The sequence below is a fragment of the Erpetoichthys calabaricus genome, chromosome 5 (genome assembly GCF_900747795.2).
Source record: "Erpetoichthys calabaricus chromosome 5, fErpCal1.3, whole genome shotgun sequence".
NCBI lineage: Eukaryota > Metazoa > Chordata > Cladistia > Polypteriformes > Polypteridae > Erpetoichthys > Erpetoichthys calabaricus.
In genome coordinates, this window is record NC_041398.2 from 113122997 (window position 1) to 113150259 (window position 27263).

The 27263-nt window shown below is 35.4% G+C and overlaps 1 protein-coding gene across 1 annotated transcript in view; it reads right to left on the reverse strand.

The window, feature by feature from the left end:
- Positions 1 to 27263, reverse strand: part of n4bp2 (NEDD4 binding protein 2) — a 103762-nt gene that overhangs the window by 49653 nt on the left and 26846 nt on the right. The window contains exons 5-7 of the mRNA XM_028801960.2: positions 20371 to 20447; positions 16906 to 17052; positions 425 to 4116 (exon numbers count right to left, since the gene is read on the reverse strand). Coding sequence (XP_028657793.1) covers positions 425 to 4116; positions 16906 to 17052; positions 20371 to 20447 — 3916 coding nt within the window. The remainder of the gene's footprint in view (positions 1 to 424; positions 4117 to 16905; positions 17053 to 20370; positions 20448 to 27263) is intronic.

The window sequence follows — 27263 nt, forward strand, 5'->3', positions numbered from 1 at the left end:
CTGTAAAGAGGTATGGGGTATTTTCTAATAGTTACATTTGATAATTTAACTGAATAATTAGTTAAGTAAAAGATGTTACACAAGTACAGTAGTGTCATTTCACATGCCACAGACATGCTTGGTAGGCCGAGTGTGAGTGTGGGATGTGCAAGAGTGTGCCTTCCAAAAGACTGGCATCTTATCCACAGCCAATTCCTGCTTTGACTCAAATGCTACTTTGTTTGGCTACAATTCCCCATCACCCAGTAAAGTCATAAACCGGTTTTTTAAATAAATATATGCATATTGTACATTGTTTGATAAGTACAGTGTAACATCTTTTTGGATTATTTATTTTATACAGTCTTTTTGTATTTTTTTTTTTAAAAAAGTAATGATGTCAAAAAAATTTCATGTAATTAAATCATGGAAAAACAGGGCTCACCTGGATCAATACCAACTGGTCCAAATAGGTCACTGAGTTGAAATGCCAGCTCTGGAGGCAAACAGAGCTCTAAAGTTTTGATATGTAAAGGTTCCATTTTCTTTCCATTTGATTGCTTAGTACGATTTTGTTTCTGCATTTCTGTAGAAGTCGATGACAATTCCAATTTTTCTCTACATTCTGATGAATTCAACAGTGAACTATTATTTAAACCAGTCAAAGTATTTTGTTGAGATATTGCTGCTTTTAAGTCCCCCTTTAGTTCATTCAGTCCTTTATCTTTGTGCAACTGTTCGTGCAACTGCAAATTATTGCTCAACACAAGATCTCTGTCTTGAATATGGGGTTGCTGAAACACTTGTGGCTGCAAAGGCACAATGTTCAATTCACTTCTATTGCACATTTCCTCTAGACAGCATGAGGAGTTTACAGCAGGATTACTGTCATACTTTATTTCTAGATAATCACAATAAAACTCTTTCTGATGATAGCACCATGGATCATTTATCACAGCTTCAGTATTTTCAACATGTTTTTCCCCTGAAATGCCAATGTTTAATAGTTCTTTACTATTTAAGTCATGAGGGGTGTGATCAACAAAAATCTTTTCCTTTAACCCTGAAAACTCAGTGCTATCCTCTACGTCTTCCTTGTAGAACTTTTCTCCTGAATCCAGCAACAAATTAATAGTCCAGTCTAAATCATTATTGCACTTTTCATATAAGTCCTCTAAGATGTCATAAGAAACCAGTTTAAAGTGCTGCTTGAGAATGTGAAGATTCCTCACTTTGTCCTTATTCTTAAATTCACTTTCTTCCACTTGAGTGCTTTTCTCATATACCGCTCTATATGGCACTTGCAGACAGCTAACCAATAATACTGAATCCAAAATCTTTGGCTTAAAGTTATCTTTATTTCCCATTAAAACTTTTACTCCAGACGTATCCACTGTCTCTTTCTCTACTCTCCACACTAATGTAAAATCTTCTGGTGCAGTCTGAGTTGAAACAGCAGATATTTTTTTTTTTACTGAGTCTCTGATGATGTGATCAACTGAGCTAATTTTTTCAAAATAAGCAGATTCAGAGGTGGATGCTACAATATATTCAGAGATGACTTCATCAGACTGTGGTGATAGAGAAGGGGGGTTCTTTACAATTTCTGTGCCAACCTCATTAGAAGGAGGGGTCTCAACAGAAGGAAAAACTGTTACAGTATTTGTGGTGACTTCAGGTAAAGTGGAAAATTTGTATTGAGACTTAATTATCATTTCTGCAGGAGCCTTATCAGATTTGGGCCATTCAGGTGCAGAACTTTCAATAATTTCTGAGATGGCCAAATGAGAAGACTCAGTTGTAGAACTCACTGTAATGTCCTGAATAACTGGCTGAGAGGAGTCACACAGATAACTCACTTCACCTTCAGTTAAAGCATCTTCAATTAGGGGTGGTCCAAAATTACAGTTTATTGCAGCTTTTGTGGCTTCATTAAGCTGGGACAATTTGGAAGAACAACTTATTGTAGTAACATGGCTGACTTCACATAATTGAGGAGATACTGTGGCAGAGTACTCTTTAATTTCAAAGATATTTTCATCAGTTTTGTATGATCCAGAGCTGCTTGGAAGATCACTTTGCTGATTTAAGGGACTATTATGAAAACATGTAAAATCTAGGTTTCCACTATTCGACTGTGCTGATTTAGAAACAAAGTTACCTTCATTTTTGTTTAATTCATCACAATTCACAAAGCTTTTTTCGGTTTGAGAGAATACTTCATTAAACTGACAGGTTTCAGATGAAGAAATTACATTTTTACTGACCAAATCATCTAATTGGCAAGTTGATTCAGCTTCAGAGGTTTCAATGACTGGATCATTTTCTTGTGAATTTAGAGAACACCATAATGTAACATTGGTGATGCCTTCATCAGCATTGTATAATTTTAACATAGAGTCTGTCTTTGTTTCAATATATACATCGGTCTCTGGTAAATAGGAAGCACTGCCTGTTATATCCACAGAGACTGCTTCGTTCAGATCAGCTGACCACGAGGCAGAGTCAACCGTTTCTGGAATAAGCTCATCCAAACAGGGTGATAGGGATGAAAACCTTGTGGTGGTTTGTGGGATCTGTTCATTTTCATCAGGAGTCTGGACAAGTGGAGAAATATACCCATCTATCCAATGGGACATGGAAGCATTACTTGCTACAATATCAGGGGTGGGATCCTGACACTGAACTATTGTGGCTAAAGATCCCATTTGTGCTTCAAGCATAGTCACATCATCCCTTCTAGATTTCAGAGAACTGAATGCAACTTCACCTAACTGGGATGCCGTTTGATAAGTTTGTGATACTCTGATAGGCTGGACTTCCTCAGACTCAGGTGAACAGAGAGCAGAGTCTTTCATTGTGACTTCACTGAACAGTGGAGTTTGTGGAGAATCACCACATGTTTCTGGAGACACGGGAGTCTTTTTTGCAAATGTAAGAGCCAATTTACACTGCTTGCCAGATCTTCGAACTTGCTTATTCTTTTGATGTTGATTATTTTGAATATCGTATTGATCATCTTCATTAACTACAAATTGACTATTATTTGAAATTAATTGGTCTACAGAACAATTGACTTCTTCAGTTTCGGTGCCACTGGTCTGTTTATCTGCATTAATCATAGAGGTTGCATATACATTACTTATTGAATAATCACCTAAAAATGTATCTTCAGGACTTTTGCTTTTGATTGCCTCTAAATAACCATTTTCAGATATAGGTATGGAAGAAATGTTTTCCACAATGTATGATAGTTCAGCCTGCTTTTCATATTCTTTTGGGTTTAAACTGGCAAAAGACTGAGAATTACCAAGACCATCATCACTTTCTACCACTGTATCCACTGTAAATCCTTCGTCATCAACAGAGTCCAAGTTTTGGCTCCCTGTGTCTTGGCTGGCAGCTATTTTGGGTACTATTTCAAGCATATTCATAAGTTTTTGCATTTCACTGTTCATATGATATTTCTTTTCTCTCATTTTTTCAGTATCACTGTTAAGTTTCTCAGCAGACAGCTCTGATCTTTTCCTTCTCCCTAATTTTTGCATCCGCTGCTCGCGTGACTGATCTATGGGCCAGTCATCTTTGAAGATAAGTAGCTCCTGGTAGTTTTGATTTTTTTGAATAGTGTGTTCAACCCACAAATTACACTTTTCTGAAGGCTGAGTAAAGTTTTGTGCATTCATGACTTTTGTATCTTCCTGGTTCTTGTTTTCTACCTCTGAATTCCTCTGCCTACTTCTTCGGACCCTTTGGCCAATAGACTGACAGAAGGGCACTGGTGTCCTATCTCCAGCTGACATCAATGTGCTCTCAGATAAAACACTTTCAGCATCATTTTCCACCATTTCATTATTGCTGTCAGATATATGCAAAGTTTTTTTCATTTCCTTACAGTTTAATCCACCTACATGTTCCACACTAGCAGCAGAAAAGAAAACATCTCCGACTTGGGTAGTGTCATTACTTGGTAGGAATTGACCTGGTTTGATCTTGCAAGCCACATTTTCAGAGGTTGCATATTGGTCTCCCTTTTGCACATCAGGAGAAAATTCAGTACTTAAATTGCCAGCTGCAGGTGGTGTTCTGCTATGTTGGTCTTCTAAAATATCAGGTTTTAAAGGCAAGTTTATTACCCTGGGAAAAAAGGCAAATAATAAAAAAAAATGAAATACCAAAATCTGCAGCATTTAAGAGCATTTGAATAACAAGTTGTATTATGAATTCAAAATTTAGATGATTACACTAATTAAGCAAAACAGAAAATAAAACTATTGCATATCCTTGATACATTTTTATTTTATCACTAAAAACATTTGCACAATAACCATGAACCTTGCTCAGTGATTCCGATCTCCTCATAACTCTGGTAATAATTAATTAAAAATGAAGATTACTTTTTTTCTCAATGAGTTAGATGGCTAAAGTCAAAACACTCCTTCATTCTTAACACAATGTTAAAGAACAAACTCTCTCAAGCCCTCTTAATGCAGTTCAGGGTTACAGGAAACCACAGCCTATCCTGAAAGCATCAAACTCGAGGCTTGAAACAACCTTGCACAAAGAACCAGACTTAGGTGTGCGCACACATCCCATCTTTGAGAAATAAAAAGAAAAGCAGTATACTCAAAATAAGAAGATCACTCGAAACTAGAAAAGGCCCAGCAGTACGTGCTCTCGTGTACTCCTCGCGAGCCTGGAGCATCGGTTGTAATAGGAGCGGCAATTCCACTCATGGAGCATGAAAGCCAAAGCGATCTGTCCGAACTGAAAGAGATGATCGCAACACTCCACAGCCGTAAATGAGCTTAAGAAGGAACTTAAGGGGCTTAAGAAGTATAACAAAGACCGGGAAATGCATCTATTTAATCGTTTTGATTCGACCTTTAAAAGGTATAGTGGGGAAAATAGAGGGACACATTGAAGAAAATAGATCCAAACTGAAAAAAACTTGCTGATCAGCTGGATGACGACGTTAAGCAGATATTCACGGCTCAAACTGAAACAGCGGAACAATTGGCATCTAACGCCGATGAAAAAGCTACAGCTGTGAATTCCGAATGCAAAAACTCGGTGATAGACTTGCAGCCCTGGAGGATGGGTGCAGAAGGAATAATATTAGAATCGAAGGTCTACCTGAGAAACGAGAAAGTACAAACCCAGTGAAATTTGCAGTAGAATTACTCTCTAAAATAATTGGAGATGACTTTAAACCAGATGCCGAGATAGCAGCAGCTTATCGTATACGCAGTTCAAATACCTTTAAACCTAGGTCTTTTATTGTTCGCTTTGAGCGAGTACGATGTAAGCTTGATGTGATGTCACTTCTCAGACACAAGCAAGAGATTATATTGGAAAATAATCTCATATTTTCCTTGACTTCTCACCTTTAACAGCTGCAAAACGGGCAGTCTTCTTCAACATTAAACAACTGTTACGGAAAGCCGATATCAAATACAGCCTCTTGTATCCCGCCAAACTGAAAGTGGAAGTTCGTGGCCAATATTATGTATTTTCAAGCAAGGAGGAAGCTGAAAAGGAATTAAAGAAGCTGTTCCCGACACTCTTTTGAAAGACAATAAGGAGCCGTATCCTGTCATGGCATGGCAAGGAGCTATCACCTGCTGTCTGATCCACTTGAAGACATGGGTATTATAATCACACACCCTTTTCTTTACTTGGACGCTATATGTTTATGTTTTAATTACAGTTATAGACGCGAGTGTGTGGAAGTTATAGACGTGAGTGTGTGGAAGTAATTAAAGCAGGGTTTTTTTTTTTTCTTTTACTACCCTAAAGGAGATTGTTTAACATCATACCCTTGGTTTATGGAATTTCCCATTGGGATTAATAAAGTATCTATCTATCTATTATTATTTCTATTATTGCATTAGGATTTACTATGCTTATCTTAGACTACTTTTTAACACCACTCCCAGGGCTCATTATTTAATTATCTTATTATTTTAAAATTGCTGAAGATTATATTTTAAGCTTAAAGACTGTTAATGATTATATTTTTGGCAGATAGTATTTAGACTTTAGCTGCAATAGATATCTCTACTTTTTAATTCTCAAACACCACTGCCGGGGAGTGCGGAGGTTTTGGGCTTGTTTTGTTTTGGACGTGCTCTGTCTCTCGGTATGTCAGAGGACTGGGACATTGTGAAGTGGGGTCTAGCCTCATGTGGGGAGGCAAAATGGGGGGGGTGGGGGTACAAGGGGGGGGAAGAGAAAGAGAGCAAGCTATATCTAATCTATCCTTTAAATCCTTATAATTATAACTATGGCAATAACTCGTGGGAAAATTGGAAATTAAGATTAAAACTGCCTCATTACCAGTTAAGACTATAAAATGACATTAAAAATTCAGAATCAATGTCTCCATGATGGGACAGTTAATTTTGTGAGCTGGAATGTTAAAGGCCTGAATCACAAATTAAAGAGAAAGAAAGTATGCTCTCACGCTTAAATGCTAAAATAGTATTTTTACAGGAGACCCACTTACTAAGCAAGGATCAATTCCGGCTACAAAAAGACTGGACTGGCCAAATGTTCCATTCTAGCTTTACAAAGAAAACTAGAGGTGTGGGAATTCTCATACATAGAACAGTCCCATTTGTAGCGTCAGATGTAGTATTGGATCCTGAAGGGAGATATGTGATGGTCATTGGCAACTTATTTAACTGTAAAATGATTTTGATAAATGTTTATGCACCCAATGTTGATGATAAGGAATTCATGCAAAATCTATTTGAATCCATTCCCAATTATAATGGCTGGGGACTTTGTGTTTTAAATCCACTCTTAGGTAGAACTCCTGCCACAGGGGGGGCGACATCTAACACTGCAAAGACAATTACACAGTTTGTAACTAACCACAACTTATCAGACCCCTGGAGGTTTCTAAACCAAAACTCAAGAACATATTTGTTCTACTCACCAGTGCATCATAGCTTCTCAAGAATCGACTATTTCTTTAAAGATAATCATTTCTTGCTTACGATTAAATCTTTTTAAATACGACACAATTGTTATCTCCGACCATGCACCTCTAGTTTTGGAGCTAAAATCATTATGCCCCCCACACTCACCTCGCAGATGGCGCCTTAACCCACTTCTATTAGCAGACAAGAACTGTACAGAATTTATATCCAAACAAATTAGCTTCTTCCTAGAGACAAACACACTCTCAGAGGTCTCTGCAGGAACACTCTGGGAAATTCTAAAGGCCTTCTTAAGAGGACAGATTATTTCATATCTTTCCCACAGAAATAAATTAGAAACCAAGAAAGTGTCAGAGCTAAGAAGCGCAATTACTAGTATAGATGAAGAACAAGCCAGGCGTCCAAGTGAGGCTCTTCACAGGAAAAGGCAGGCTCTGCATACAGAACCCAACATCTTGACAACTAAAGAAACTGAACAACTTATTTATAAATCAAGACATCATTACTATGAACATGGAGAGAAAGCTAATAAGCTTTTAGCTCAACAAATCCACAAGCAAGAAGTTCGCAATGCAATCCCAGTAATCACCAACACTAATGGAGATGAAATCTTTGACCATAAAAATATAATGCACACATTTAGAGACTACTATAAAACCTTATATTCTACTGAGTTTAAAGAAGACAACACACAATCTAATGAATTTCTGGATACATTACAGATACCACAAATAGATACTTTTAGTATTTTTTATCTGAGGAACTGGATAAACCTCTGTCCCTATCAGAATTACAAGATGCTATAAAGTCACTTCAAGGCGGGAAATCAGCAGGCCCTGATGGCTACCCTATAGAATTTTATAAGAAATTCTCCACTCAGCTAGCTCCCCTCTTATTGGCAACATTTACAGAAGCTAGAGACAATCAAATTCTACCTCAAACTTTTCGTCAAGCATTAATCACCGTCTTTCCTAAACAAAATAAGGACTTGTTACAATGTGTATCATACAGACCAATTTCACTTCTGAATAATGATGTTAAGATACTCTCAAAAATTATAGCTAGAAGGATGGAGAAAGTGCTGCCTTCAGTAATATCACAGGATCAAACTGGATTTATTAAAGGCCGACACTTATCTTCCAATTTTCGACGCATGTTTAATGTAATATATTTCACCAGCAAAGTCAAACACCCCAGAGATGATATTATCATTGGATGCAGAAAAAGCATTTGAGATGATTGAATGGAACTACCTTTTCACTGCATTGGAGAAATTTCGGTTTGGCCTGAATATTTGTGCATGGATCAAACTACTGTACACCAGTCCAGAAGCATCAGTCTGTATTAACAACATTTGTTCAGACTACTTTAAACTAGAACGTGGCACCAGACAAGGATGCCCTTTGTCACCACTGCTGTTTGCAATCGTCATTGAACCACTGGCAGGCCACTGTCGAAATTCTTATCAGATAAAGGGGATTATCCGAGAAGGACTGGAACAGAAAATTTCTCTATATGCAGATGATATGGTTTTATATATATCAGGCCCAGAAAACACTGTGCCTGCAGTTTTAACAGCACTTTCAGATTTTCAAAAGATCTCTGGTCTCAGAATTAATTTGAATAAAAGTATACTCTTTCCAGTGAATTCACAAGCATATAATATTAGATTGGACACCCTACCTTTTACCATAGCAGATCAGTTTAAATACCTATTGGTAAATATCACAAGTAAACATAAAGCTCTTTATCAACAAAATTTCGCCGTCTGTATGGAAAAAATTAAGCAAGACTTTCATAGATTGTCAACCCTTCATCTCACTCTAGCTGGAAGAATTAACGTTGTTAAGATGAATATTCTTCCTAAGCTTTATTTTTTTATTTCAAAACATCCCAATATATATCAATAAATCATTTTTTAAGCAATTAGATTCAACCATAACCTCATTTATTTGGAACTCAAAACATTCACGTATCCGAAGAGCGACCCTACAAACAACAACAACATTTTATTTATATAGCACATTTTCATACAAAGAAGTAGCTCAAAGTGCTTTACATAAGGAAGAAAAGGAAATAAAAACAAAAGACAAAATAAGAAATTAAAATAAGACAACATTAGTTAACATAGAAAAACAGTAAGGTCCGATGGCCTGGGGGGACAGAAAAAAAAAAAAAAAAAAAAAAAAACTCCAGACGGCTGGAGAAAAAAATAACACCTCAGGCAGAAGGTGGCATGGCTCTACCTAATTTTCAGTTTTATTACTGGGCAGCAAACATACAAGCCATAAAAACCTGGACACAAATAAATGAACATACACAAGCCTGGTCCGCAATAGAAGTAAAATCCTGCAGCACTTCTTTATATTCCCTGTTCTGCGCTCCAATAAATGCAACTTATTGCAAATATACTAATAACCCAATTGTGTTTCACTCACTCAGAACATGGAACCAATTTAGAAAGCAATTTAAGATGGAAAATCTTCTATCTGTGGCACCCCTGCAAGAGAACCACCTCTTTCAACCCTCGCGAACATATCCAGTTTTTAATATCTAGAAAAGATTTGGGATTAAATTGCTCAGAGATCTTTATATAGACCATATCTTTTTGCATCCTTTGAACAATTACATTCCAAATTTAACCTTCCAGCTACACATTTCTTTCACTATCTTCAAATTAGAAACTTTGTGAAACAGAACCTGCCAGATTTTCCTCATCTCGTACCCTCCACCATGCTGGAAAAAATACTGCTCAACATCGAGGACTTAGACACCATTTCTGCAATATATAAAATTTTATTAGAGTCCCTTCCTTTCAAAGATACAAGAGGACAATGGGAAAAAGATCTCTTAATATAATCAGAAAAGGAGTGGAAGGTAGTAATGCAAAGAATTCACTCGAGTTCCATATGAGCAAAGCATAGAATTATTCAACTCAAAATTATATATCGAGCTCATCTGTCTCGCTTACAACTGTCCAAAATGTTTCCAGGGCAAGATCCAATCTGCGAACGCTGCAACCAAGCTCCTGCCTCACTGGGTCACATGTTTTGGGCATACACCAAAGTAACATCATTTTGGACCAAAATTTTTAAGTGCCTTTCAGACAGCCTTGGTGTCACAATCCCTCCTAACCCACTAATAGCTGTGTTTGGTGTTCTTCCAGATGGATTTGAAATGGATAAGGACAAGCAAACTGTGATTGCATTCACTACACTTTTGGCACACAGACTGATTTTGTTAAATTGGAAGAATCCTAACTCTCCTCTAATAAGTCAGTGGGAAACCGATGTTTTATATTATTTGAAATTGGAAAAAATCAAATTCTCAGTTAGGGGATCTGTACAGAATTATTTCAAAACCTGGCAGGATTTAATCAATAATAATTCAGAATAAGAAGAAATAATTATTTCCATATTTCTTTTCCTTCTCCATTTATATTTTTTTGCCCTATTAAACTCAATAATTTAGGCATGTTTACAAGCCTTAAGTATTACTCCTTTGGCCATGCTCTCCTTCTCAGAGGTGGGGTTTGCTTTCAATCCTATTTTTCATAAAAATTGATCTATATGTACAGAATGATTACAATAAAATTAATTAAAAAAAGAAATAAATAAATAATACTCATGCAGGTATTGAGAGAATGTGCATACTCCACAGAGCCAATGACTAGGTACAGGATTCAGACCCAAAAAACAGAATGAGGCAGCGGAGTTACAGTGGTGTGAAAAAACTATTTGCCCCCTTCCTGATTTCTTATTCTTTTGCATGTTTGTCACACAAAATGTTTCTGATCATCAAACACATTTAACCATTAGTCAAATATAACACAAGTAAACACAAAATGCAGTTTGTAAATGGTGGTTTTTATTATTTAGGGAGAAAAAAAAATCCAAACCTACATGGCCCTGTGTGAAAAAGTAATTGCCCCCTGAACCTAATAACTGGTTGGGCCACCCTTAGCAGCAATAACTGCAATCAAGCGTTTGCGATAACTTGCAATGAGTCTATTACAGCGCTCTGGAGGAATTTTGGCCCACTCATCTTTGCAAAATTGTTGTAATTCAGCTTTATTTGAGGGTTTTCTAGCATGAACCGCCTTTTTAAGGTCATGCCATAGCATCTCAATTGGATTCAGGTCAGGACTTTGACTAGGCCACTCCAAAGTCTTCAGTTTGTTTTTCTTCAGCCATTCAGAGGTGGATTTGCTGGTGTGTTTTGGGTCATTGTCCTGTTGCAGCACCCAAGATCGCTTCAGCTTGAGTTGACGAACAGATGGCCGGACATTCTCCTTCAGGATTTTTTGGTAGACAGTAGAATTCATGGTTCCATCTATCACAGCAAGCCTTCCAGGTCCTGAAGCAGCAAAACCACCCCCAGACCATCACACTACCACCACCATATTTTACTGTTGGTATGATGTTCTTTTTCTGAAATGCTGTGTTCCTTTTACGCCAGATGTAACGGGACATTTGCCTTCCAAAAAGTTCAACTTTTGACTCATCAGTCCACAAGGTATTTTCCCAAAAGTCTTGGCAATCATTGAGATGTTTCTTAGCAAAATTGAGACGAGCCCTAATGTTCTTTTTGCTTAACAGTGGTTTGCGTCTTGGAAATCTGCCATGCAGGCCGTTTTTGCCCAGTCTCTTTCTTATGGTGGAGTCGTGAACACTGACCTTAATTGAGGCAAGTGAGGCCTGCAGTTCTTTAGACGTTGTCCTGGGGTCTTTTGTGACCTCTCGGATGAGTCGTCTCTGCGCTCTTGGGGTAATTTTGGTCGGTCGGCCACTCCTGGGAAGGTTCACCACTGTTCCATGTTTTTGCCATTTGTGGATAATGGCTCTCACTGTGGTTCGCTGGAGTCCCAAAGCTTTAGCAATGGCTTTATAACCTTTACCAGACTGATAGATCTCAATTACTTCTGTTCTCAATTGTTCCTGAATTTCTTTGGATCTTGGCATGATGTCTAGCTTTTGAGGTGCTTTTGGTCTACTTCTCTGTGTCAGGCAGCTCCTATTTAAGTGAATTCTTGATTGAAACAGGTGTGGCAGTAATCAGGCCTGGGGGTGGCTACGGAAATTGAACTCAGGTGTGATACACCACAGTTAGGTTATTTTTTAACAAGGGGGCAATTACTTTTTCACACAGGGCCATGTAGGTTTGGATTTTTTTTCTCCCTAAATAATAAAAACCATCATTTAAAAACTGCATTTTGGGTTTACTTGTGTTATATTTGACTAATGGTTAAATGTGTTTGATGATCAGAAACATTTTGTGTGACAAACATGCAAAAGAATAAGAAATCAGGAAGGGGGCAAATAGTTTTTCACACCACTGTAACTATTGCAACACCATACCACCAGTCAAGGAAATAATTATGACATATTGCTGTCGAAGGAGCACTATGTTATAAAGGTTAATGAAAATGTCATGAAATTATATTTTTTTTTTTTTAAACACTGAGGAAATATTGTTAACATTCTATAATAAGATATAAACTCATTTTATTTTACATTTATTTTAAATGCATGTTTATTAAACCCAAAGCTCTACAAAACAAATCAGCAAATATTAAATATCAATAACAGTATAAGTAAGCAAAGTAAAATATTAGCTGACTAAAATATGATAAAGAAAAAATCCAAATATAAATAATTACTTTTAGTGTCCTTAAAAACTATTTTGAATAGATGTATTTTAAGTACTATCTTAAAGCAGTCAAAAGTGGGAATTTCTAATGGCTACTTCCAATACTGTATCTTCCATAGCTGGGAGCAACGTAGGAAAAGCTCTCTCTTTCGTCCTCCCCATGGTTCTAAGTTTGTAATGAGGCTGTGGCAGGGTGAAGGAGCTAGCAGAACAGGGCACAAGGGAATATAGGGACTAACAAGGTTACAGATATAGTGACAGGCTGCGGCATTGTCTGCTTGTATGTGAGGATGAGTTTTGGATGTAACATATGTACAAACAGACCAGTGTAGTTGTGACAGTATGGGAATATAGGACATTGTGATGATGTTTAGATAAGAACCTAGGCATCACAGGTTTGCACATACTAGAGCCTGTTAAGGAATTTTTACAAATAACCCAAAGAGAAGCAAATTAGAATAGCATAGTCATAATGAAATGATGAAGGCATGAATATGTGGAGGAAATGGTTGGAGTCTTACAATACTGCAAAGGTAAAAGAAGTAAATTTTATTGAGTTTTTAATGTTTTAGGTTTTATACCAGTGTAGACATGAATGTCATCTGCATAGGAGTCTTATTTCCTTATGATATGCCCTCAGGAAAACTTATATATGTTAAGCAGAATAGACCCATAAGGTGAACCCTGGAGAACACTATAGCATACTAGCACAGAATGACATTTATTATTATCCATTAGGGTTAGTCAATGTGTATTCTTTGCTGGATGATCAATTGTCCTCAATAACATCATCGACTGATGTTATCGCCCTGGGCGGTACGCTTTAAAAGGAGGATATCACCATTTTAACTGAGTAAGACAACATTGTTTTCATGCAATTCCTGTAATTTTCAATTTGGTCACAGGGTGTCATCATTATTAATAGCCATGTACTGTGACAAGGTAAGAAAATACCTTGTTTAATATAGAAAAGCACAAAAACCTCACCTATTTGGTAACACTTTGGCTTCAAAGCAAATGAGCATGGTGAGTGAAACAATTTAACCAAAACTATTAGCTGACTAAGCAGTTAGGTTGTTGATGTTGTGCAAGATTCAAAAACAACAAACTTGCATTTGTGCATACACAACCCAGTGGAATAAGCACCTTCATCCAAAGCTGCTAGCACAAGCACTAAAGTCACATCTCATTGGCTGCTAATTTTTGGTGCTTCTGGATTTATAAAATCACTAAATATAAGCAGAATAGTGCCAGATAGACACCATCATAGCAGATCAGGTTCATATTATTTATGTGAGTAAAATATGTTTGCTTTATGCATTCTTTCCAAGTGTTGTTTTAAAGTTGATTTTTCTTGCTAAGTTTCTATTCCTTCAAAATGCCACATCTGTACAGAAAATGGTCAGTTATAGGCATGAGTTAAATTAAGTGATGCCCATTTTGGCTGTATCAAATACCTTTCGGGGCAGTGATATGACACATGAACCACTGATTGCACTGGAGCACAGCGTCACTTCCCTTAAGAAAGCCTCATATACATCTTTTGCAGAGCTGATCAAATTTCCAAAAACACTGGCTCAATAATGATTTATTTATTCCAGAAAAACTAGAATATGTGTTACAGCCAGCACCAGTGTTATCATAACAACGGCTGCAAAATGATTTTTGACGGGTATATATTTTTAAAATCTCGTGACTTTTCTTCTTAGCAGCCTGAAAGGTTGCAGTCTTTTGCAAATACAGAAAAATGTAACGTGATGAATGCAAAGATAGGTTAGCAGTAGCGGTCTTTGAACAATCTAAGCAGGATTTTATCTCACCGGTCAAGACTGACCCATCAAGATTAGTTACAGCAAAGTTGTGGCTTTTGCCAGAGCTGTCATGATTGTAATATTTGTAGTATATCCACCTGAATCTCTTGTCTTTGCTCAATAATACATTGCAAACAGCTTCCCATCCAGGTCTTCATTTTCTTTTTCTTATACAGTATATAAATGTCTACGCATGGAAATGTGTGTGTCTGTCCCAGCCCGGAAGTGAGAGATGGAGTCGGGGGTAAGGGCTCCACCTCCAAAGAAACAGAAAACTCGCTTAGCTAGTAATAATGCAAGCGAGGACAGCACATCAGCAAAATGAAACCTCCGAAGAAAGACAAAGTCACTTGGCTGCTAACATTGGCAAAACAGTATCCCTTTTTCTTTTGCACAAGCGATGCAAGCACAAATCCTCCTAGGAGAGAGATGCCCACAGTAGTTCCTTTCGATTACCTGATATCTCTACATTTCAATTTTTTTCTGATGATTTCAATAGTTTCTAAGACCCCGGGCTTTTTACAGCACGGGCTTACACAGCTACTCAATAATAATGTAAAGTGCACAAAACAGCATGCCTACCACACTAAACTCCACAACAGAGGAGATTGTCAGATTGCTAGTTTCCATTTTGCATAGGAAAATGTAATTGGATCTTTCTGCTAAGAAGTATTTAAAGTTTCTAGTAAAATGCAATGCATTTACAGCCTACCCATATGCTGTACCCATATGCTGTACACAGTTTTTAATCACGTGATTCAAATCATTGGCAAAGAAATGTTCATGTTAGTAATCAATCGTTGAATGCCAATTTTATCGCCCATTGACACAACCCTAATGGAAGCCCATTGGAACAGAGTGGTCTGATAAACAGGACTTTGGCAAGGCAAGCTCAAGCCATTTTTCCATGTGGTCAAAGGCAGCACTGAGATCAAGCAGTATTAACATGTTTGTAGCACCTTGGTCAGCTGAAATAAGGTTATGAAGAACACATAGGGCAGTTTCAGTGTTATGCCCAGTTCTAAAGCCACATTGGAATGGTTCAAAAAATTATGTAGAGACAGATAATTGAACAGTTCAGCAGAGAAAACACACTCAAGAATTATAGCAAGAAACAGAAGATTAAAAATTGGTCTATAATTTGCAAGATCACTCAAAACATGTCCTGGCTTCTTGGGAACTGATTGAAGCAATTTTTAGTTCTGGAGAAACTAGTCCAGTGATGAGAAAGGTGTTAATAAACACAGGGGTAATGGGCAGGTTTAAGATAAAATCATTTTAAGGACTGAAGTTGATCCAAGTGGTAGCTATCATTTTTGACAAAACAAATTAGAAGTACATTCTACATTTACAGTAGTAAAGCTCGAGAGAACTGATGGGACAGATCAAATGGGTCAGAAGACGGTTAACTGGAGAGAGAAGCACTGATGTGGTCAACTTTAACAAAACCGTTTAAAACAACAGTTTCAGTGCTCAAGGTTTAAGAAATTTGTTTATTTTATTAAATAACGTTTTAGAGCTTCAAAAGCTATCATTAATAACTTATGAGTAGAATGATGATCTGGGGACTTTGATGTTGCTTTAATATGTGACCAAGAAAAGTAAGACCCGTCTTAATATTGCTTCTCAAGTTGCCAGCTTTAAGCATACATTTCATTCTTTAAGCATACTCTCACTGGAAATTTTCAATACAGCAACACAACTGTTTTGTTTCTTTAATAGTCTTAAACTGGACAACTTTGAATTAGCTGCAGTTTAGTTAATATACTAAGAAACTTTAGAATCAAATACTGATTATACAGTAATCAGACAATATGTTCTAATTGATTCTAAGTGCCAATTTAAAATTGTATTTAGGTTTTGGAGGTAAGTGAGCAATAAACTGTTGTTCTATTAGCATAGATCAATGAAGGGCTGAAAATAACTGCATGAAAAATTATTTTCACATTTTTCTTCTCCAAAATTTTCCTTTAACCTGGAAGACTAGTTTTCTTTTACTTTGTATGCCTTTTAACATCAAGTCTACTTAAGATTTCAGCTAAAATGGAAGAGCTCACTATTAAAAGTTCTATCTGGGTATCCATTTTTGGGTACCAGCCTTACTTATAATAACAACTACAGCATACTGTCACTCATTGCACTTCATATCTGTTATTCCCCAAAACTACCCTTGATGAGAGTGCATTGATCTACACATTACATCATAATGCCAGCTACTAGTATTGACAATTGCAGCTTTTATACATACATACGTAAATAGTCTTTAGGCATGTTTAATGTGTGGTAATGTTTTCGTTATTTGTTGTTTGCATTATACTACTGTTAATAGTCTCTGGCCATTTATGTATCCCATTTTAATGTAAAGATTTTTATATGACAAAGGATGACAAAGAATACATGCACAGATACAGGGGAAATTGATAAAGATAAATATTATTCTTGGTCTTGTCCAGTAAGAGACATATTAAAATTGTAGTATTTGAGGATTATAATTTTAAAAATTATATAATTTGACTTACTCTTCCTGGATAAGGTGGCAGTCTTTATTCTCTTCAGCTACTCTCTTTTTGTAACATGACTCCATAATGCTTTGCACAGTGACGTAATGCTCATACCGCTCCAACATTTTTTTAAGTGCTTCCTTTCGCACGCCATGTTTAGTGCGCCTGAAAAAAGTACCACATAGAAAATAACATACATAAAAGCAACAAGAACAAAAAAATGCAATAAAAAATGATCATGATCAAAATTTATTCTCATTCTGAAGTACTTTACTGTTGCAAGCGTTTTTAACATTATTCATACTTCCCGAGTTGAATTTCAGCTTTGCTAAAAAGAACTAATTAAAACTATTACAATGATAATATAAAAAATTGGCTGCTGATTGAAAATGGCTGTATGGTGAATTAGATTCAGAAAACGATTTTTTCAGAACTGTCTTACCTAAGCTTTATGGTAATTTAGTTGCTGTGCTCTTTCATAAAAAAGTATCACAGTACTTGAGGAATTGCACATGTTAGTCTGCTGCTGAACAAGACATGAATAGTAGCTTTTACATTAAAGAAAGAAGTAGTAAACTGAGAAAAAAATCTTAAGAATCATCCTTTACATGTAGCTGAACAGCAGAGTGTTATAAAAGAGAGGTGCATCTTCAGCAGAAATTTTAAGAGAATGAGTTCAGACACTACTTGTCTGAGAGTGGACACGAATCAAAGCTTGTGCTGAGTACAGCAGCTCACATTTTTAATTTGAAAAAGAACAAATGAAGAATTTGCCATCACTGCCTAGTAATCAATAGGCTTTTTATTTTAACATTTTACTTGTAAACTTGTTAACCATATTAATCTTAATATCTTCTTGATAAACTATTAGAAGTCTGGCTTATAATTATGACAAGAATTTTTCTTTTCTTTTATGGCATGTGTATTATAGGTAATTATTTTTGTACATGTTTTATTACTTTACAAAAAGTATGTCTTAAGGGGATTTTATTTAAGTCTTTTTTTAAAATAAAGATTTATTTTATCTTTATGGTCATTGTACAATAGGCTTACAGAATGTATTTTCTTAACAAAAAATAAACACGTAAAACCTGTGGTCTGCAGGTAAGCTGTAATAATACCACTTTAATATAGAACTTAAGGCTTCCATATGGCTGTTTATACATGAGTCTAGTGTTTATTAAAAAAAAAAAAAAAAAGAGAAATCACAATCGGCCAAATCTAGTAACATGCAATCAGTGATCAGAATCCAGTCTAAAAAATCCAAATCATAGCATTCCTTTCAATAACTGATCACTTCATTTAATAAAATAAGTTCCACTTAAACCCACATAATTACTAACATAAATATATATACAGATTTTGACAGACATCACATATATAAAGTTACCTCAAAATTATTTGTAACATTTCAAAACATATTTTCTGAAATAATTAAAATATTTTTTTACTTTTACAGCTAAGGAAAAATAAATTTAACTAAGAAAAAGTCATTGACTAAAACTTAAATCTAAAATGTAAGTTAAAATATTATTTTACCTGGAATCGTGAAGCCTTCAAAACTGAAAGCCTCAAAAAATGCTAATGTCATGAGAAAATGTATTTAAAGATAAGATAAACCATTTTAATATCTGTTAAAAAGTTAGTGATATGATGGTGCCATAACATATTTAACGATTTAATACATCTGCAAATGAACTAAGAACCCAACATAACATGGTTATGTTTTTTGTATGTGTCATCTATAAAGCTTGCGATTAGAAATTATATTCCTTGATCAATAAATTCTCTAAACCCACTAAACCAATTTTAGAGTTACAGGCAGTCAGAGTCTATCCCTTCAGCACTGGACAAAATGCATGAATTAACCCTGCAGAGTGGACCTATCTACTGATGAGAAAATGTGTACTCAAAATCATACTTAAACACTGGGCTAATTTAGAGTCAACAATTAAAGTAAGATGTAACTCTGTAGGATGTGGAAAGAAAACTGGAGTTTCCAGAGAACATCCAAAGCAAATATTTTAAGAAAAACATTCAAACTCCAAATATAAAGTGACTGTACCAAGATTCACTCTGCCACATGAAGATAGGAATTAACAAAGAAAACATTACTTTACAAATATACTGAATTTCAACTGGGTAATTATACAATTTCTCTAATACAGTTTATACATATATAGACACAAAATCACACACACACACAAACATTTGGAGATCTCTGACGAAATTCAATGTTGCCGACATTTGAAGTAAGAAAAAAAAAAAAAGCGACTTTGCAGCAAACTAAAACAATGACATTTTTATGAAAATGTATGTTTATGTTTACTTCATCAACTACAAAAAATGTAAAGAAATTAAAGACCAAATCTGGCATTTGCTAAAATTTGGGCTCTATCTTAAGATAATACTTAGTAACTACCTATTTAAATCTTTGAATTCTTGTTTTGGAACTTCCTCCCAATTATATCTCACAGATTGGTTCCAGCTGAGAGATATTCTTGGGCTGTTTTCACATGTTCAAGACATACCCACAGATTTTCAATGATACTCAAATCTAGGTACAGTGAGAGTCATTCCAAAACCTTCATCTCATGTTTCTTAAGGTACATCATAGCATATTTTAAAATGTGTTTTGGATCATTGCCTTGTTGTAGAAGCCAGCCTTTTATCGGCTTCAGTTTCACTCAAGTTTGACCCAAGGATTTGTTGAAGTCTAGTGGAATTCACTCTTCCCTGTACTCGCACAATTTTTCTTGTGCCAATTGCTGCCACATATCAAAGTACAATAGATCAGCCCCATACTTAACTGCTGACAAAATCTTGAAATGTTTCTCCTTTTTTTCTTCAAGCAAACCTTTTCAGATTGTATCCAAAGAGTTTGACTTTCACTTCATCAGTTCACAGTACTTGGTTCCAAAATGCTTCTATCTCATTCAGATGTTGTTTTGCAGAATTAAGATGTTGTTTTCTGTTATGATTGCAGGTGTGGTTTCCTTCTTATGGCTCTTCAATGAAAGCAATGTCTGTGCATGTAACGTTGCTCTGTAGAACAGTGCCCCACTACTCCCTTTCTCAGCTAAATTGGCCTGCAGGTCTCTTGTAGTCTTATTGGTCTTCCAGACCTTGTCTTGACCTCAACTTTTCCCCTTAACTGCCATTTCTTAATGACCTTTTTCGACCGTGGAAATTGCTATCTGGAAGCTCTTTACCTTTTTATGCCGTTTGTTTGGTGTCAAAGCTATATTTAAAAATTTTTATATTTAATATCTTGAACACTGTGCTTTCTGTAACATTTTAAGATTTATAAGTGTTCAGTTTCCTTTATTTGCCCTTTCTTATGCTTCAATGAACCACTGCTAAGTTTCTTTGCTTTGAAATAATTGTTGATCTTGACATAAAAAACTAAGAATTTAAAAGGCTTTAAGACTAAACAATACAACAGTAGGAACAGAAAGGGCTATAGATTTGTATAATACAAACCTTTCCAGTTCCCTAGGTTTGTGTTTCCACCATGTGTCTGGCTCACGGAATATAATTTTATACTTGTAATGAATAGCCTGAAAAGAGACAACAGTGAAAATTACACTTTTAAAATACCACCAAATGAAGTTGAAAACAAAACTATTTTTAAAAATATTTGTGATATGAGGCTTGTGAAGAGCTCACCCAGTAGAGGTATTATAGCTCAGGGTGAGTCATAACTCTTATGTTTTTAAAGTCCCAGCTTTATTATTCACAGACATCAGACTTGGGACCTGGGAGACAAATGGGAAAACAGGGAGATCAATTCACTCATTATCTATTAGTAGCATTAGAAGCGTGAAAAACAGTTTAGTATTGTATTCAACAACATCACAGTTATTTTTCTTTGTCAGATGTGTTTTTAATGTAATAAAAATACCTTTATGCAAGGTTTGGAAACATCTAAAGTGTGTAAACTGAAAACAAATGCATTTAAATATAGCTTAGTTTTATTTTAATCATGGAGTTATTAGATGATGACCCTGGATTTATTGAGGACTAATCAACTAGTTTAAATGTGTGCCATTGCTACTCTTACTTTTATTAAATATTAGAAAGACAGTGGTGCATTTGGAATTTTACACATTAAATGTTAACAATTTTTTTTTTTTTCTACTTTAAATTTATTTTTATTGTCTATTGTATATTTGACGTATAACTTGAAAAGTTTTTCTTTCAATGAGATTGTAAACAATTTTTTTTTTGGATTTTTATTTTCATTGCTCTTTCACTGCCTTAAAAACACCACTCTGTCAAAATGAGTAAGTAAGGACTGTTTTGACCAAGAAAATTACAAAAAAAATTTTTTTTTTTTTTTTTTTTTAAATTATTTTATGGCACTTAAACCTGCCGAAAAGTATTAGTTCATGTAAGGAATTAACTAGTTAGAAATTACAGTTATTTTCCTAAGTGGATTGTCGTTTTGAAAACACTAGGCAACATTGTGAAATCTTTTCATTGTTAGTATATTATTTTGCATTTCAATTAAATGGCTACAGTAATCTGCTGAGGGATTATATTTAATCCGCTTTATAACTTCATGAAGCTGTGTGAAAATCTTTTATTAGTTTTAACAGAATTTAAATCTGGGATGTTAAGCATAATTTATTCTATCCCCCTTAATAAAATCAAGTATCTGTGTGTCTGTCTGGTTGCTGTGTCTCTGTGGTTCCAAAAGATGACGCATCACAAGCACTTTTAATAATAAAATGCATTGCATTTGTCATTCCAAAAGATGGCAGATCATAAACATTAACGCTGCTCTTATTAATCCCATACCAAATGGCATATAAAAAAAGACATATGCATAGCATTTGTCATTCCAACAGATGACACATCAAAAATATTAGTAGTAATGTATTTTATTGCTGCAAAGGTTTGCGTGGCACCATTTGTCAGAATGGCAAATGCAATGAATTTTGTGAAGTCTACGTTGATTTCCATGATTTCAATCTGTCTTTGACAGGTAGCACACCTTATAAAGTATAATCAAATAAATAAAACCAGAAAGCACCTTTAAAATGTTAAATGAAAGCCCATGAGGACTTTGTCTATAATATTCAAGTGTATGCCTTGATTTTCTCTTGGTGTTCTAATTTTTATCCTAAAACCCAAAGGCATAAATTAGCCTAATGTGAGTGGGAACATGAGTGTTCCTTGAATGAATGGTTCCAGGATAAGATTTTAACACCTTGGTCCCCAAAATGGACTAAAAAGGTTTAAAAGTATAATACAAAGAAAAAGAAAAATGGTATACAAATATATGTGAATAGCAGTATAAGTTAATTACAAAGAATATAGTCAAAATGTAAAAATTAGGAGAGAAAATATACTGAATAAAATAGTTATACTATAAAAAGCAAATACTGTATAACTAAGTAATTTTCAAAATTTATAAAACTCTTTCTCTGCTACTTATATTTCTTTAATGGCTTTACGTATACATAATTCCTAAACCGACTGTTGAGTCAACTATACATTCCATGTATTTGACTTTTTGGAGTCTCATTTCTGTTGACCAACTCCTTATAAAATATTTTAAATGATTACTTTACCAATATGATGTCTGTAGTTTATGCTGAAAAGTAAAATTTCTTAAGCATGACCATAATACCGAAAATGATTTTGTTTGGCAAATGTTGCTGTGTATTCAGCAACCATGCTATTCTGATCAAATACAGAGTTCATTTCTTTTATCCATTAACAATGTTTTTCTCCGAAATATAATAAAGATCTTTGCATCATTTTCAGTGTGAATTTCCTTTACTCAGGAAAACACAAAACATCTGCATTATAGCAATTTCCTTGAACACAATTATTTAAATTGAAATAATTTACTTTGATTAGTCTGTTTAGTACTTTTACATTTACCTGAAAAACGATGCCTTACACTATATTTTCCTCGTGTTTAAAACGTATGCCTTCTCTAGTACTAGAAGGGGTCCAATATGTATTTTCAGCTGGTTTTTCTGTCATTTCTAAAATGTATGTAATTACACTTAAATTTTCTTTTTTTAATAGACTAACAGCTCTTATTTTGCCTTACTTTGTTCATAAACTAATAGAATATGCATCCTTCATAATCAGCTTGCTAAATGAAGTACAGTATTTTTTTCATATTAAATGAGAGAAAGTTTCCTGTAATGTTGATGATGCATTATATTTGAAATCTTACTGCTAAAAACATCAAAAGCTTAATAAGAAAGCTATATATACTGATTTCATTTTTTTTTTTTTATTGCCATTGCAATTATATTTTTCAATTAATAAAATGCTTTTTTATGACACTAATCTTATTTTTATACTCCAAAATAAAAATATACACAAAAATGTTTAAGCATCATACCAAGATATACACTGCCTGGCCAAAAAAAAAAAGTCGCCACCTGGATTTAACTAAGCAAATAGGTACGAGCCTCCTATTGGACAATTACTGCATGGGCAATTATCTTTCAGCTGGCAACAAGTTATTTAACCCCAACTGGTGCAATGAGTTGCTTCTCATTTCTTAAACAACCATGTCGAAAGACACATCTTGTGGTCGTGGAAAAGATGTTAGTCTGTTTCAGAAGGGTCAAATCATTGGCATGCATCAAGCAGAGAAAACATCTAAGGAGATTGCAGAAACTACTAAAATTGGGTTAAGAACTGTCCAACGCATTATTAAAAACTGGAAGGATAGTGGGGACCCATCGTCTTCAAGGAAGAAATGTGGCTGGAAAAAAATCCTGAATGATCGTGATCGGCGATCACTTAAACGTTTGGTGAAATCAAATCGAAGAAAAACAACAGTAGAACTCAGATCTCTGTTTAATAGAGAAAGTAAGAGCATTTCCACATGCACAATGCGAAGGGAACTCAAGGGATTGGGACTGAACAGCTGTGTAGCCGTAAGGCACGGGCATATTCCAAGATGACAATGCCAGGATTCATCGGCTCAAATTGTGAAAGAGTGGTTCAGGGAGCATGAGACATCATTTTCACACATGGATTGGCCACCTCAGAGCCCAGACCTTAAACCCATTGAGAATCTTTGGGATGTGCTGGAGAAGGCTTTGCGCAGCAGTCAGACTCTACCATCATCAATGCAAGATCTTGGTGAAAAATTAATGCAACACTGGATGGAACTAAATCTTGTGACACTGCAGAAGCTTATCGAAACAATGCCACAGCGAATGCATGCCGTAATCAAAGCTAAAGGCGGTCCAACGAAATATTAGAGTGTGTGACTTTTTTTTTTTTTGGTGGTGACTTTTTTTTTGGCCAGGCAGTGTATATATAATCACAGATTCTTGATATTTTGTTGAGGCAAGGATATGTTTCTTGTTTGCATATCTGCTTGTAGTGGCCATCGTGGGTGAAGTTTTGACATTTGTGCCCACACGTTGTTAATGCTGGCATGCATAAAAAAATCATATGGAAGCTTATTCCTGCCACTCAGAAAGATATATTGCTTTATTTCGCAATGATATTGCCTCTTATTCTTGCTTTTTTTCCTTCCTAATATGACACGGATGTGATGTTTTCCCAACATGTTTGAAATGTCAAGATACAGCTCAATGCTTGATAACACTCTACGCTTTGAAAAATGACATATTTCGGTAGATTTAACGCTTTTGTTTTCACATTTGGAGCCTGGTACCCTTCACCTTCATTTTAGAGCATAAGAGAAGAATTGGTCTTTTTTTTTTTTTTTTTTTTTTTAATTAAAAACAATGCTTCACTTTAGAACACATTTTATGTGACAAATAATATAGACTATGACTGTGAGGAAATAACTTTGGCTTGAAAAATGCCTAACTTATCCTTTAACCTCCTTAGACCTGAGTGCTACTTGGGCTACAAAAACCGTGCTAAAAGCATTAGTCCCTTGTCTCTCTCAGGCAACATAAGTATTGGAACCGAGAATCATTCGGGCTATAAAAATGCTGTCAGTGCTGCCACTATATGCCACTTTGTGTAGGTTTTCACTAATTATGAAATATCTGCACTGTACCAACAATGAAGACTTTGATCAGAATACCCATCCAGCACCGAAACTGAAGAAAATTTGAGATATACCAGGCGATTGTAGTAAAATTTCAGAGCGTTTACATTCCAGACCAGCATCGATGAAAGTCTCATGGCTTATAAGGACAGACTGTCATGGACACAATATATTGTGTCAAAAAGAGCAAGATTGGCATGAAGCTTTACCAGCTTTGTGAATCTAACATGGGATACATTTGGAATTCGGTTCTGTACGCAGGGAAAGGAACAATGTTGGATCCGAAATACATTCAGAGTTGCTATATCATTGGTGCTGACTTTGATAGAGGCTCTGCTGGATCAAGGTTACTGTGTAACCATGGACAATTTTTATACTTCATTATACTTGACATCTTGCCGCAAGGAAAGATTGACGAATATAGAACAGTATGTACTAACCGCCATGGCATGCCTGAAGACTTTGGCAGAACTAAATTACAGTGAGGTGCGCCTGTATCTTGGCAAAAGTGTAAAGTGCTTGCACTGAAATGGAAGGACAAATAAGATGATTGTCTTCTTAGCATTGTACATAATGCAGCTACAGTCACTGTACAGGCAAAAGCAACAAGCAGGTACGAAGCCTTGTACTGTGGTTGACTACAATAACACAATGGTTGGCGTAGATAGTACGGATCAAGAATTGACTTTCTAGCCTGTTATGTGGAGGTAACAAAAGAAATACTACAAAAAGATATTTCGTCATTTGGTGGAACAAGGCATTTGGAATGCATTTGTGTTATACAAACAAAAAGCTGGCTAAACTGTATCTCATGCAAATCACTGCTGCACATCCAACGTCCACACTACCGTTAAAGAGACATGGTTGACCCAGCACATCGTGGATCAATCCAGAGCATCTTATTGGTAGACATTTTATTGATTAAATACCTCCAATAGAGAGAGAAAAAAAAAACAGAATCCAACTTGTACCTGTGCAGTTTGTTGTTCAAAAACTGATAAATCTGGAAAGAAAATCCAAAAAGAAACACGCTATTATTGTCCCAAATTTGACGCTGGATTGTGTCTTTCACCGTGGTTTAAGATTTACCACACAAAGGACTCAATGTGAGATTATATACTGTTTTGGCATCATTAGCAGTATTATTATTACTGTTATTATTTTTATTTTTGTTATTATTGTTCATTTCATATTATTTTTATTACTATTATTTGTATCATTATTATATTTTTGAGATAAAAAAAAAAAGTCATTTTTCATTCCAAAAAATGCAACGCTTTCACACTTTTTTTGGAATAAAATGAAACGCTAAGGAGGTTAAATATCATAAGTGTTCGAAGAAAGAGAGATGTTATGCCATTTAGACAAGATGGATAGCTGGCAACAAAGATGATACGTATATGGAAGGAGTTCTGAACTCTGTTTCAAAGTTTAACGTTGAAAGAAGGGAAAATGTATATGCAAGCTATGACAGAAGCTGCATTGTAAATGGAATCTTAATACATAATTCGCCTGCCTCCTCACTCACTCACGTCCATCCGAAGCCGAATGCGCAGTCGCCTTCTGCGCAGCTGCCCATAAAACCTTACGACACCGACATCCAACCCCAACATTGCGGCAGGCGGCGGATTTACGGCCGCAAAAATTCAAAGAGAAAGGCGACTTCGATTAAAGCTCTAGAGGCCTGAAAGGCGATTTCAACTACAGCTCAAGGCCTAATTACGCATTCTGATTCAATTACGCATTCATTCAATACACCTATATCAGGTTTGTGGTGCTTATACTTATTACTATTCCATATTGTACTGGAACATTCATCATTCAATATTATACTATAGGCCTGGAAAATTCATCAAGTAACAGTACAAGCCTGTACAGTAATGAGTAAAGCGGACTACAATCATTACAAAACAACTTCTTCGTTACTTATCATTTGTTCTTCATACACTGCTGACACAAACTCTTACGTTGTCGAAACGGGCTCTTTGTCTAGTATAAAAATAATTCTGAAAAAAGAGTGAGATGAGAAATATATAGGATTTGTGGAATTTCACTTGGGAAGAGGTAAACAAGCTTGGAATGAAGAGAAAAATGGAAGGAAGAAAATTTAGGTTAACTCAAATAATGGCTAGTTCTTGTGTTTTTTAAAATATGGTTGCATTTGTAACAAGATATTACAACTATTCTAGATTTAAGAAATTTATAGTAGTTTGATATTCTTTCCTCATCTTGAAGCATGTGAATAATAAACTATGAAACAATACAGCCCCTTAACTTAACTCTGTCCTTTCCATTTATAAAGAGTAGACAGGAGAAAGGAATATATAAAATTAAGTCAAACATCACACAAAAAATAATCTAGGAA